The sequence below is a fragment of the Sardina pilchardus genome, chromosome 11 (assembly GCF_963854185.1).
Source record: "Sardina pilchardus chromosome 11, fSarPil1.1, whole genome shotgun sequence".
Classification (NCBI taxonomy): domain Eukaryota; kingdom Metazoa; phylum Chordata; class Actinopteri; order Clupeiformes; family Clupeidae; genus Sardina; species Sardina pilchardus.
In genome coordinates, this window is record NC_085004.1 from 27,921,459 (window position 1) to 27,934,989 (window position 13,531).

Below are 13,531 nucleotides of genomic sequence, written 5' to 3' on the forward strand. Positions count from 1 at the left end.
TTTGGGTACCTACAGTAGATTACATTTATGTCATTTCAATCTGTTGTTGATGTTATTTTGTTTTGTATTTTTATTTGTTGAATGTTTTGCATTTACTTTTCCATTGCACACACAGTTGTTACATTTGTTTTTGTGTTGTGTTGTGTTACTGCATTGTGTTGTGTTGTGTTGTGCTTTGTTGCTGCATTGGGTTGTGTTATGTTGTGTTGCATTGCATTCACCCAGATTGCTGTCTTCTCCATCCTTACTGATCGTCTCCATTCTCTCTGTCCTCCACACTGTCCACTTTCCTGTCCGCCTCCACCTCCTGAAGACGCGGGTGTCCAACTCAACCTTGTCCTTCTGTGGAAACGACAACAACTCGGCGGCCTACAACGTGGACAGCGGGGTGCTGAACAACGGCTGCTTCCTGGACGCTCTCGGCCTGGTGCCGCACGTCTTCCTGTTCTTCAGCACCTTCCCCATCCTCTTCATCGGTGAGTGTGTCGTCTCTCCATCTGTCAGAGAGGAATCTGAATCAGACCAAAGGCAGAGAACGTGTCCGTGTTACTGACTCACTGCTCTGCTAGAGAACACTTGGATGTCATCATGGAGAGCATCATGTTTCAGCCTCTGCTCTGAATATCAATCAGTTATACTGTACCTAGATGTACCATACTATCAGTGATGATAATACTTGTTGAATTAGAACTGAAGGGGATCTACCATGTACTTGTAATGAAACACCCTGTCTTTCATTTCTCTGTGACGAATTGGGAAAACTGTGAGGTTGGTAGAACAATGCTAATGTTTCTTGCTAATGTCAGAGTAGACATTGTATGAGTCTACCTCATCCCTTGAATGTGTGGGCCAAGAACAAAAAAACTGCCAGACAGGGATATTAATCCAATAAGATGTATCCTGATGGGTTAATATTGCCTGATCAATTTGATGTCAGCATTAGTATTAGAGCATCAATTTTCGTAATAGCAACCTCAGCTAGCTTAGTGTTGTTGACAGCAGATTTAACGTTAATAAGCTTTCCTGATGGTTTGGTTCAAATGTGTGGATTAATACCAGAAAAGTCTTTGAAGGACCTTTTACCAAAATCAACAGTTTGATATGAAATTATATTGTAATATAAATTGTGGACTACTGTAGTGGATGTATTCTGTTACAGTCATGACATGAACATGACATAACACATCACTTGTCAGACTGACTCTGAGGCACAATTCAAGAGCTCAGTTTGTTTTCTAACTCTATGCAAGGTAGCACTTATTATTACACTGCTATTTCTTATTCACACTCTATCTTGATTGGTCTCTATTAGTTGTGAGTCGTTTTGAACAAAAAGCGTCAGCTAATTGAATGCAATGTCATGGAAAATGAAAATTATAATATTGAAATGATATTGATTGATATGCTACTGCCTATGAAAGGTATGTAAACTTCCTCAGGAGGAAGCAGAGACATAATGTGATCATGTGTGATCAATGTGTGTGTGTGTGTGTGTGTGTGTGTGTTTGTGTGTGTGTGTGTGTGTGTGTGTGTGTGTGTGTGTGTGTGTGTGACATTTGCAGGCTGGGGCAGCCAGAGCTCCAAGGTACACATCCACCACAGCACCTGGCTGCACTTCCCTGGACACAACCTGCGCTGGATGCTCACGTTCGTGCTGATCTTTGTGCTGGTGTGTGAGATCGCGGAGGGAATCGTGTCAGATGGGTTAGTGCCACCTGTACTTGAACACTCACACACACACCACACTCACACACACACCACACGCACACTCTCTCTCACATACACACACACACTCACACACACCCATGCGCGCTGTCATGCAGAGACATGCACACACATGCACACACACTGATACACATATATACATACACACACACACACACACACACACACACACACACACACACACACACACACTCACACTCACACTCACACTCACACTCACACTCACACTCACACTCACACTCACACTCACACTCACACTCACACTCACACTCACACTCACACACACACTCACACAGGCAGGCATGTACACTCTCTCCCTCTCTCTCTCTCTCTCTCTCTCTCTCTCTCTCTCTCTCTCTCACACACACACAAACACACACACAATAATCACACCCTGATGCACACAGCCACACACACATGCAGGCAGGCATGTAAACACACATGTATACACACACACACAAACACAAACACTGCTTGTCAGCCCTATAGTGGATTATGACAAAGGCTTAGAATAAAGACAAAATGGTTTGCAGTTCAATGGGTTTGTTGTGGAAAGTCAAGCCCCTGATGCTCTCTATAAATATGTTCAGGTCGAGTGTCAACAGAACAAATAATCTATTTCAGCTTTGACTTTGACTCGTGATCTCCAATCTGTTGGTTGGTTATTAAGTAGATACATAGATACTTTATTGATCCCCAAGGGGAAATTCAAGAAAGTATGTTAATACTGTACCTATATATGCTATATACTATGTGCATGAGTCTGATTGGTGGTGGTGGTGATTTGTGTTGTTTGTGCAGGTTCAGTCAGTCTCGCCACCTGCATCTGTATATGACGCCAGGTCTGGCCTTACTGGCAGCCATCACATCCATCATCTACTATCACAACATCGAAACGTCCAACTTCCCCAAGCTCCTCTTCGGTACAGTATGCACAACATGGACACTAAACATTAAAAATACGAAATGCATAGACGTGTGTGACATCTGTAGCCACCTTTTTTGTACATTTAAAAGAAAGTATTTATTTTTAAAAACACCATTGCAAATCAGCATGGAATCAGCATGCAATCTAACATAGTAAATGATTCATGCACTAACATATTGCTGTCGCACTGGCGTAGTTTGGCAGGCAACATGGCATGCTCATATGGTTCTGGGAGACAGAGGTATCAAGGGACAGAGCTGCGTTAAGAGTCAGACATCCCCCATACAGCTGCTTATCGCTTTAACAAATAAACATTAAAGAGGTCAAACTGCGGCCATTGAGTTTAGACAGATTTTTAGGCTTTTCCACAATAACGGGAAATCTCCTATTCTCCTAAAACAAATTTTTTTTGTGAGAGAGAGAAAGAGCTCTGCCAGATGTTCTTGCATCCCCTGCATGGAGGCTCTCTGTGACTGCTGCTTTTTGCTTGTTCTCTGTGTGTGTGTGTGTGTGTGTGTGTGTGTGTGTGTGTGTGCGTTTGCTTGCCTCCCTAAGCCTTGCTCATGTACTGGATGCTGGCGTTCATCACTAAGACCATCAAGTTTGCTAAGTACGACGGGCACGGCGTGGGCCTGGGGCAGCTGCGCTTCTGCATCACCGGGCTGCTGGCGCTCGTCTACGGGCTGCTGCTGGCCGTGGAGGTCAACGTGGTCCTGGGCAGGGTGAGCAGGCGCGCCAGTGCGGGGCCAGGGGAGCGGGAGCGGGCACAGGGCACAGGGCGCAGGGGCAGCTGGGAAGTGGGTGGTTGGTTGGCTGTGGGTCAGTCAGCACAGCTCAGCGTTTGGGTGCATGTGTTTGCGTGTGTGCGGACATGTGAGTCTCTCTCTCTCTCTCTCTTCCTCTCTCTCTTTCTCTCTCTCTCTGAATGTGTGTGTGTGGTGTGTGTGTGTGCCTGTGTGTTTAATTCTGTATACGTATGTTAATGTGTTTTGGCCCACTGCCTAGTAGTACATATAAACATGGAGGTATATCCTTTAGAGGTATTATGAAAATCCATACCTCTGGGAATTAAATCATCAGACTCGTAGAATGTATAATTTGTGTACGGCCTTTGTTGGTGGTTTCGGCTACTTATGCAAAGTGCCCGGCTTAGATAACACACCCCTGGGCCCCGAATAGTAATCGAAAGGAACGGAAGACGGCAACAGCCTCCGATCACGTGTTACGCAACTGCACACGAGGGATTAAAAGGGCTGCAGCGGCGTGGCCGTGCCTCCGAGCTAAGTCAGGAAAAACGGGTGAACTCGGTGTGCGTTTGCCAAGCTGCCGACGACGAGCGTTACGAGCGTCGTTACAGCTGTTGTCCCCGGCCAGCGCAAATCCTCCCGCTGCTCCGCAAAGCCGTTTAGCCCGGGGAGGGTGAGCGCGACCGCCTTCGATGATGGGCCCTGCGGCTCTACGCGGCTTCTGTCACTCACTGTACTGGCGCAGTGAGCCGGGGCGCGTGGCTCCATCTGCTGAGGACACCACCCGCAGTCATCCGCTCTCATCCCGCTCTCACCCCCACGGCAGCCTCGCGAGGGGGCAGAGATGGAGAGCAGCAGGCAGAGAGCAGCAGTCAGTCGAGGAAAACAATTTTCATTATCAGACTACTGAAATATTTACAACGAATAGTGTGTGTGTGTGTGTGTGTGTGTGTGTATGTGTCTGTGTGCATTCGTGCTTGTGTGGATGTGGATGTGTGTGTGTGTGTGTGTGTGTGTGTGTGTGTGTGTGTGTGTGTGTGTGTGTGTGTGTGTGTGTGTGTGTGTGTCTGTGTGCATTCGTGCTTGTGTGGATGTGTGCGTGTGTGTGTGTGTGTGTGTATGTGTGCGTGTGTGTGTGTGTGTGTGTGTGTTAGGCTGTTAGGCATTGTGATACAAGCTTTTTAATAAAGACACATAAATCACATCCGACGGTAGAGAAATGCAAAGACAAACTGCAGGAGGAAGTAGGCGGGGTGGATGTAAATGGGGAATTTACATGTAAATCAGTGATGCATAGTCAATGGCAGAGCAAAGCCTGGTTATCATTATCAAGCCCCCTGTTCTGAATACTCCACATGCTTAAGCTCATGCTCTGCTCAATGTGATAAAAGACTCTAATATGCTACTGTTTACATCTCTCGACAGTCGACAGCATGGTACATTCTTCTTCTAATGCATGTCCGTGTGTGTGTGTGTGTGTGTGTGTGTGTGTGTGTGTGTGTGTGTGTGTGTGTGTGTGTGTGTGTGTGTGTGTGTGTGTGTGTGTGTGTGTGTGTGTGTGTGTGTGTGTGTGTGTGTGTGTGTGTGTGTGTGTGTGTGTGTGTGTGTGTGTGTGTGTGTGTGTGTGTGTGTGTGTGTGTGCGTGCGTGCGTGCGTGCGTGCGTGCGTGCGTGCGTGCGTGCGTGCGTGCGTGCGTGCGTGCGTGTGTGTGTTGTGTGTGTGTGTGTTTTCCTCCTCCAGCGGTATCTGTGCTTCACCCAGCCCCCGGAGGTGAAGCCCCCAGATGACCTGCAGGACCTGGGCGTGCGCTACCTGCAGCCCTTCGTGAACCTGCTGTCCAAGAGCACCTACTGGTGGATGAACAAGTTCATCACCTCGGCACCCAAGCGCCCCATCGACCTGAAGATTCTAGGAAAGCTGCCCATCGCCATGCGCGCCATCACCAACTACCAGCGGCTCCGCAAGGCGATCGAAGCGCAAAAGGTATTAGGATTGACTGGAACCTGCGATTGTTAAACAGCATTTGACTTGAGGCTATGATTAACATTCAAACAAATGTAGCACAGGGGGATGTTTTACACTATGTAAATGTGTTGACTAGGCAGCAACAACAGTGCAGCATTTGGTTAAAAAAAACTGTTTCTATCCTCTATTGTGATGTTGCCATCATCATTATCATCTTATTATTGGATCGAAGTGAATAGCATTATCTGAAAATAGCCTGGAAGTGCTATGTCATTTGCTCACCCTGTCTCACTGTGAGCCCGTAGGGGATCCCATCTCTCTGAGAAGTCACCAGATGTCACCCGGGATTATAAACTCTCACTACGGTATTCAATCAAGGCGCAAAGGCAGACACAGTTCTGCTGCTAAGCTCGTTGTTTAAGCCGAGTGTGTCAGATTGCGTGCCTCAAAGAGGGAATTCACACATTCAATCCATTCAAGCTTTTGCACTCTCTAGCTAACTAACTAACTAACCCCATCACCCTAAATCTTTCTGCATTGAGACATTTCATTAATAGCTGTGTATTGTCTTGAATGCACAATTAAAAAGGCAAAAACGATATGACAAAGAATAACATATACTTGGTGTTGGGTGTAATAATAATTCATTATTTCCCATGAACACAATATACTGTAGGACTTTGGTTGACGCTGTTACCATGGTGTGAGGAGATATACAGTAATAGGAAGAAATACACTGCAAGTTGTGTTGTGCACAGTTGTGTTAATTTGATCTGTACTAATTTGATTCTTAGAACACATACACACACACACACACACACAGAGAAGCACACACACACACACACACACACACAGAAGCACACACACACACACACACACACACACACACACACTTACTTTACACTGATCAGTCGGAGAGCTTCACCCTCACCTCATTATGATTAATCTGCTGGTGACCAGTGACCACCAGCTGTACTGGAGCCAAAGCTAAAGCTGGTATTACTCTCTCTCTGTCTTATGCTTCCTCTCACTCTGGTGACCTCCGTCTTCCCCACCACTCTGCTTGTGTTATACTCTCTCTATGTGACGCTCCCAAATGCACAACACTCAGCATGCAAAGCTCAGAAATACTCTGAGAATTCCTGCCTTATTGAGAACCTAAGTGACAGGAGAGGAGAGGATCAGCAAATCAGCATGGTGATAGGAAGATTCACTGGTAGGACAAGGACAAAGACGAAGAATAAACAAATTGATCTGCACATAACCCGGAGGGTTAAATGTCCAGGGCTTAACAGGATAACAAGAAAGAGGTCGTAAGGGCATGAGACAGACAACACCAGGCAGTAAAATAGAGGGGCATGAACAGAGCCTCTGAGAGGAGTAAATACATGTGACCCTTATTACATGTGACCCTTATAAAATACAGGACAAACATGGGGTGCCTAGGGAACAGAGAGAAAGGAGAATGTGACACCCAGTCTTTTCTCTTCCACACAGAAAGAGGGCGCTACTCTGCCCCGTGGGCCCCAGTGGATCTGGAGGGCCATGCAGCTGGCTTTCGGGAGGTCCCTGCTCCTCAGCATCACCTTCCGCTTCATGGCCGACCTGCTGGGCTTCGCCGGACCCCTGTGCATCTCGGGCATCGTCCACCACATCAGCCGAGAGAACCACACCATCCCGCATCCCGTAAGCGCCGAGTCCACCTCGCTCGACAGGCGTGGGGGGGGGGGGGGGGGGGGGGCTGCGACTGAACAACGCGAACAAATGTAAACGTCTGAATCATAAGAGTAGGAGTCATCATGTGATGCATTCAGGCGAATGGTGCCACAGCAGATTCTTGCAGCCTGATCATCCAGAAGCAACCAGAAGTGACAAGAGTGAGAGAGAGAGAGAGTGAGAGATTGAGTGAGAGAGATAGAGAGAGATAGAGATACAGAGTATACAGCCAACATATGGTACTCTACTGTGTTCATCAGGCGATTATCATCAAGGCATTTATGGCAAACATCACAGAGTATTGAGGCACTATGGGCTGGATGAAACAGTGTGTGGAAAAGACAGATGTTTCTAGATACTAGGACTGACAACAGCTGCACGTGTTGACTGTTGACAGCAGAATGTGAGGGTTTTGCCCGTGTTCAGCTTTTCTCTTCTGTTGTGTGTGTCCAAGGTCAAACTGCTGGGGGTCCACTTCATCTCCTCCCAGGCGTTCCTGGCCAACGCGTACGTCTTGGCCGTGCTGCTGTTCCTCGCCCTGATACTGCAGAGAACCTTCCTGCAGGCGTCCTACTATGTTGCTATTGAAACTGGAATTAAACTTAGAGGGGCCATGCAGGTATTTCCGTATTATGGAACCCTAATCTAATCATTTACTACACTATGTATGTAACATATTCACAATTTGCAATAGCGTATAGCTTTGTGTTGACGCTTTATTTCTACATGCCTATAACTGACTATTGATCCGCTCCCTACAGGCAAAAATCTACACCAAGATAATGCGTCTCTGCACGTCCAACTTGTCCATGGGAGACATGACTTTGGCACAGATCAGTAACTTGGTTGCTATAGACTCCAACCAGCTGATGTGGTTCTTTTTCCTCTGCCCCAATCTGTGTGCCATGCCAGTTCAAGTAAGATATCAGCCATTCCGATTACACTTCATAACATTAGTTTCACTCAGTTCTGATTCCCAGGAGCACCCATGCTGCTGTGCTTTTGTACTGTCCCATTTTTTCACAGGTTTGGATAAGAATGTTAAATATAATACAATTGTAATTTATTCATATGAATTAGTTTAAATGCTCCATTCATTTTGTTTATCATAACAAACCAACAGCACCCCTCCCCCTCCATTGCTTCTCACATACTGTATGATGAAAGACATAATGGATCAGTGCTGGATTGTAGAAGAATGCTTAATCAGTGTTGTGTTTGGTATCTCTAACAAAAGAGTAAAAGGTCCGCTGAAGAAGAGCCTCGCGGCTCGAAACGTTACCTGTCTTTAATCAAGTAAATTAAGTGAGAGCAAGTGTGCGGACCTTTCACTCTTTTCTTTTGGATCTTAACTTTTTGGCTCCTGCACCTTTATTTGGATGTGCGCACTGTTTGCAACTAAAATAAGTGTTTGGTATCTCTTCCACATTGCAGGTGGTCATTGGTGTGTTCCTGCTGTACTACCTCCTGGGGGTCAGTGCGCTGATAGGAGCCACGGTCATCATGCTACTGGCCCCTGTGCAGTACCTGCTGGCCACCCAGCTCTCTCACGCGCAGAAGAGCACCTTTGTGAGTCGATTGGTCAACTCGTTAGAATCAGCTGATTTGGATAATGCTTGGAACAAATATATGACTTTTACTCGCTGATGGAGTTTTTCACCTCTGAGTCTAGGACACTCATGCATACGCACTGTGGACATGTTGTTTACACATACCATGTAGCACTCCTCTGGCATAGCTTATGCATACGCATGCGAATGTGAATTAATTAAGACTGAACTAATATATTATATATCAGTAAATATGTTTGGATATGCTTTGACATGACCTCTCTGAGGAGTTGCAGAATATTTAAATGCTAGTTTGAGGCTAGGTCCCCAGCTCTATATGACAGAACTAGTTTAAATGACTGCAAGTTCCTTTGAAAAGGCCGCACTAAAGCGAGTGTCCTTGGCCCTGTCAGGAGTACACCAGCGAGCGGCTGAAGAGGACCAATGAGCTGCTGCGTGGGATCAAGCTGCTGAAGCTGTACGCGTGGGAGCACATCTTCAGGAAGGGCATCGAGGAGATGCGCGCCAAGGAGCTTACCAGCCTCAGGCACTTCGCCCTCTACACCTCAGTGTCCAGTAAGCCTCATGTTAATGAATTACTCCGGGCCAGGCGTCCACTGCTCAGGCCTCTTATCCTGTCTCTGCTTCCCAAGTCCCCAGGAGGGCCGCTTGGCTATGTCCTTAAGTATCTAACAAATATACGCTTGTGTCTATATATTATTGCACAATGGAGCTACTATGGCAGATAATGTATGTTAAAATATACATTTTCAACATTACCTTTTTTTCAGTTTTCCTGAATGCAGCTATTCCAATTGTTGCAGTTCTCACTGTGAGTAGAAATGCACAATCTATATGAACTAATATGCATAATAATGCATATATTGTATGCAATGCTTTTTTATTTAGTGTACCTCTTTGCCAATAAATATCCAATATCGCTCTTCTCTGATCCTGTCCTGAAGACATTTTTGGTCCACGTCTACATCTCGGCCAACAACGAGCTGTCTCCTGACGTGGCGTTTGCGTCCCTGTCCCTCTTCCACATCCTGGTCACGCCCCTCTTCCTGTTGTCCAGTGTCTTGCGCTCTACAGTCAAAGCCCTGGTCAGGTAGGCAAGAGTCATTCTTATATTGAGATGTTTTTGATGATGAAGGGGTCTAAGATGTCAAAGGGCAGTGAAATTAAACAGCTCTTGTTTATTCTCATCTGGGATAAAAAAAATACCAATCGTTGTTTATTCTCATCGGGGATAAAAATACCAATCGAAGACACACACTGGTGTGTATGTGTGTGTGTGTGCGTTTGTGTTTGTGTGTGTGTCTAAGTGAGTGTAGGATGTGTAAGCGCTGGCAATAAAATATTATTGGAAAGCAGCTGCCCTCCTTTGGCAAGAACAACACTACCATGTGGTTCTCATATTTCCAAGCTAACCATACCGTTCAAAAAGCAATGATCTGAAAAAATATATATGTATGTCACATCTCAGATCAATGCATACGTGCATTTTTGGTCCTTTATGTCACGTTGATTAAAAATGTTATGATAATTTTGCTGTGAAAAGACTTTTTCAGATCAGTCAGAGCTTCCTTTTACAGTACAAGTCCACTGTACAGTGATTTATTACGAGGGTTTGCCCTCTGACCTGTTGACAGGAATAAGGATGGGTCTAGGGGTTATTTCTGGTGTCTAGCGGCACCATCAATTCTCAGTCTGTCATATCGTGTCATGCAGTGATGATCACTTCTAAACGTACCAAGACTCTTCATCTGGACATAAACATACACTACTCACAAAGAGTCAGAGATATTCGGCTTTCGGGTGAAGTTATAGGATGAACCTAAAATCCACTATAACCTTTACAGGTGAACTTAATGTGACCTTGTCTGAATTATTTGAATGCGCATGTCCAGCTAATGTTTCAGCACTTTCTGTACTAAAACAATAAATTTCACCTGAAAGCCAGATATACCCAACTCTTTGTGAGTAGTCTAATTCTGGAGGCCAAAAATCTCTTACGTGTCTACTCTTACCCAGCCAATGTGTGGATGAGTCTCACTTTTCCTGTCTTTCTCAGTGTTCAGAAACTCAGTGAGTTCTTCTGTGGTGAAGAGATTGAAACAGAGCCAGAGCCAAAACCCACCACTCCAACCAAATCCAGCCAAAGTACCAGTGGCCAAAACAACATCAAGTCAGTAGTGAGTACACAGCGCCTAGCGTTTTGCTTCTCTTCCTCTGGTCATGTTCTAATAAGAGTCATCGTTGGGGGTTCTCTGTTCATCTAACACGACTGCTTCCTTCTCAGTACCTGTGTCAGCTCCAGGCCAAAAACCTGCTGAACCGCAAGCGCACCGCCAAGAAAGATCAGAACAGCGCCCCGGCCAAGAAGAGCCCAGAGGAGGAGGCGCCCGTTGACCACGATTACAATGTCTGCATTAAGGTAAAGTGGGCAGCAATGCTTCTGAATGGTTACTCTGCTAGAGATGTTGTATGTTTCTCAGTGGGCACTGGGCAGTGAGAAAACGATATACAAAGTTCAAGTGATGATCAAATGAGAGATTTGGATGGTTCAAAGCTGGATTTATCTGGATTTAGCTCTTTTTTTTTTCTCTCTGAGAATGTTGCTGCTTGATGGCAACCGTGTAACATACATAGCACGAGAGGGCTTGGAATTCTCAGCCAGTGCAAAGCTGCCAAACACTCCCAGGAGTATCACTTTGGTCAGGCAGTACTTAGACACCTCTTATACAGTGCAAAGGTCCTTGGTCAAAAACGTTTAGGTGTCTCATTTCAATAAGGCATTACTGAGGACCCCTGCGGGTATCATTCGTTTCAGTTGGTCACTATTTTTACAACAGGAAGAAGGGGGTTAAGTGGGCTAGCGTCTGCAAGGCAGCAGTCTCAGAGACATTCTGAAGCGTCATGTAATGAATACTTTTTTAAAAAGCCGTGTGGGGGGTGAACCTGTAGGCAGCAGTCAAGTGCTCCCAGAGAACAGTTTTCTATTTAATTTTATTTGCAAATCCCACCCACAGTGTGTTTTTTCTTGTGAAAGTAATGTTTCCTATCTTCAAATGAGCTGTTATGGAGAAAACACATACTGTATCACCTTTCTTTTCCTATGTCCATACATTAATACTCAATCACCGTGATTCTCTGTTGTGTCTTTCTAGATCATAAATGGCTATTTTACCTGGACACAGGGGACCCCCACCTTGTCCAACATTGACATCAGGGTCCCTTTTGGTGAGGAGAGTTCACATTATCTCTCACAACAATGCCTCTACAGACATTTTAGTTTGTATTCAGAGTTCTCTGAGTCTGACTGTGTGTGTGTGTGTGTGTGTGTGTGTGTGTGTGTCTCTCTCTCCCTCTCCCTCTCTCTCTCTCTCTCTCTCTCTCTCTCTCTCTCTCTCTCTCTCTCTTTCTCAGGTCAGTTGACAGTGGTGGTGGGGCAGGTGGGCTGTGGGAAGTCCTCTCTGCTACTGGCTGCCCTGGGAGAGATGCAGATGGTCTCAGGTAGTGTCTCATGGAACAGGTGAGTGGGTGAAAGAAGAAAGCATTATCTGCCCGCAACGTCTTTATTGGTATCAAATTGAATTATTAAATATAAACCAGTTCTGCAGCATTTCATGGGCCAATACAAGGATTAGCCTAGTCCTAGACTTAAAGAAAACTTTTATCTCTATTGAAATAAAGCTTTTAATCTAGGACTAGGCTTAGCCCATACGAAGGAAACTGATTGGATATGTTACAATTAAAGAAGTGTCTGCCACTATAGTCTGGATTGACAGTGAATGTTGGCTATGAAGAGCTGTCCCGTTGTGAAAATCTCTGCTATATAATCTGTCTTGCAAAACAACAACAGTGGTTTTAATCTGTGTTCCTGTCGTTTCCCTTCCAGTCCACGCAAACAGGAGGACAGCGAGGAGAGGTTTGTGTTTGTGATGTAACGCATAAGCAGTAAACAAAATCACACTGTCCAATGTTCTCATACTTTCTCCAAGGATATTTTTATGCTTAGTCCCCGTGAACTGAAAATAAATGTGTTTTTTGAGTTTGTCACGTCACACGAAGATCATTTGTCACTCAGAAAAGTCTGAATGAATATAAAGATTGGCACGTATGTTAAATTAGGTTTCAAAATCATCAACCTGATTAGCTGTCAATATTGTGTATTAGGGAAAATTAGGGAGATTTCCCAAATTTCTCACCCAAAATACAGGATAATTTCAACAATAGTCTTTCTGTTGCTATCCCTCTGCTGACAGCAAGAATCAGACTACAAAACTGTTTAATGGTCTAACTCCACAATTCAGAAGCACACAGTTTACAGTCTTTCGGGAATAGTTTTCTTAACGATACAAGGCATTTCTAAACACGTTTACAGGAACTATGCCCTTTTAAATATGCATAGTATTATTGTTTATACCAAAAGCATATGAGAACAAGTGTCAACATGTTAAAAATAAATGCCTTTTTTCTTTCTTTTCAGCACTGAAAACCATACAGCAGGGGGGAAACCGCCAAAGTACTGTCTGCTTACCACATACGTAATGTTTAGATTAGCCTATGTGTGTTTGCATCCCCAAATACAGTAATGTCAGGGTGGGGGGATCAAGGATTTCTTATCTGAGTTCCTGAAACTCTGTGTATAGTGTGTGTACAGTAACACTGCTGGTTGTGTGTGTGCATCACAGGAAGAGAGGCCCGGTGGCCTTTGCGTCTCAGAGACCCTGGCTGCTCAACAGCACGGTGGAGGAGAACATCCTGTTTGACACGGCCCCTAACCAGACAAGGTGAAGGCATCAGCAATGCCAGACTGGGTGTCAATGGGCATACAGTACACACAGATAGGGAGTTATCGTCCTCTAATTAGAACATTTACACATGTGGCCGCC

General features: G+C 45.2%; 1 protein-coding gene across 1 annotated transcript in view; it reads left to right on the forward strand.

Moving 5' to 3' along the window:
- The first annotated feature begins 1,624 nt into the window (after window positions 1-1,624).
- LOC134095452 (ATP-binding cassette sub-family C member 8-like) overlaps window positions 1,625-13,531 on the forward strand; it is a 25,842-nt gene continuing 13,935 nt past the window's right edge. Inside the window, exons 1-18 of the mRNA XM_062548991.1 lie at window positions 1,625-1,704; window positions 2,527-2,648; window positions 3,209-3,375; window positions 5,140-5,382; window positions 6,862-7,050; window positions 7,535-7,699; window positions 7,842-7,997; window positions 8,515-8,649; window positions 9,044-9,206; window positions 9,422-9,462; window positions 9,596-9,741; window positions 10,708-10,828; window positions 10,954-11,070; window positions 11,804-11,876; window positions 12,063-12,168; window positions 12,535-12,564; window positions 13,126-13,161; window positions 13,331-13,429. Of these exons, the coding sequence (XP_062404975.1) occupies window positions 1,640-1,704; window positions 2,527-2,648; window positions 3,209-3,375; window positions 5,140-5,382; window positions 6,862-7,050; window positions 7,535-7,699; window positions 7,842-7,997; window positions 8,515-8,649; window positions 9,044-9,206; window positions 9,422-9,462; window positions 9,596-9,741; window positions 10,708-10,828; window positions 10,954-11,070; window positions 11,804-11,876; window positions 12,063-12,168; window positions 12,535-12,564; window positions 13,126-13,161; window positions 13,331-13,429 (2,174 nt within the window). The 5' untranslated portion in view covers window positions 1,625-1,639. The remainder of the gene's footprint in view (window positions 1,705-2,526; window positions 2,649-3,208; window positions 3,376-5,139; window positions 5,383-6,861; window positions 7,051-7,534; window positions 7,700-7,841; window positions 7,998-8,514; window positions 8,650-9,043; window positions 9,207-9,421; window positions 9,463-9,595; window positions 9,742-10,707; window positions 10,829-10,953; window positions 11,071-11,803; window positions 11,877-12,062; window positions 12,169-12,534; window positions 12,565-13,125; window positions 13,162-13,330; window positions 13,430-13,531) is intronic.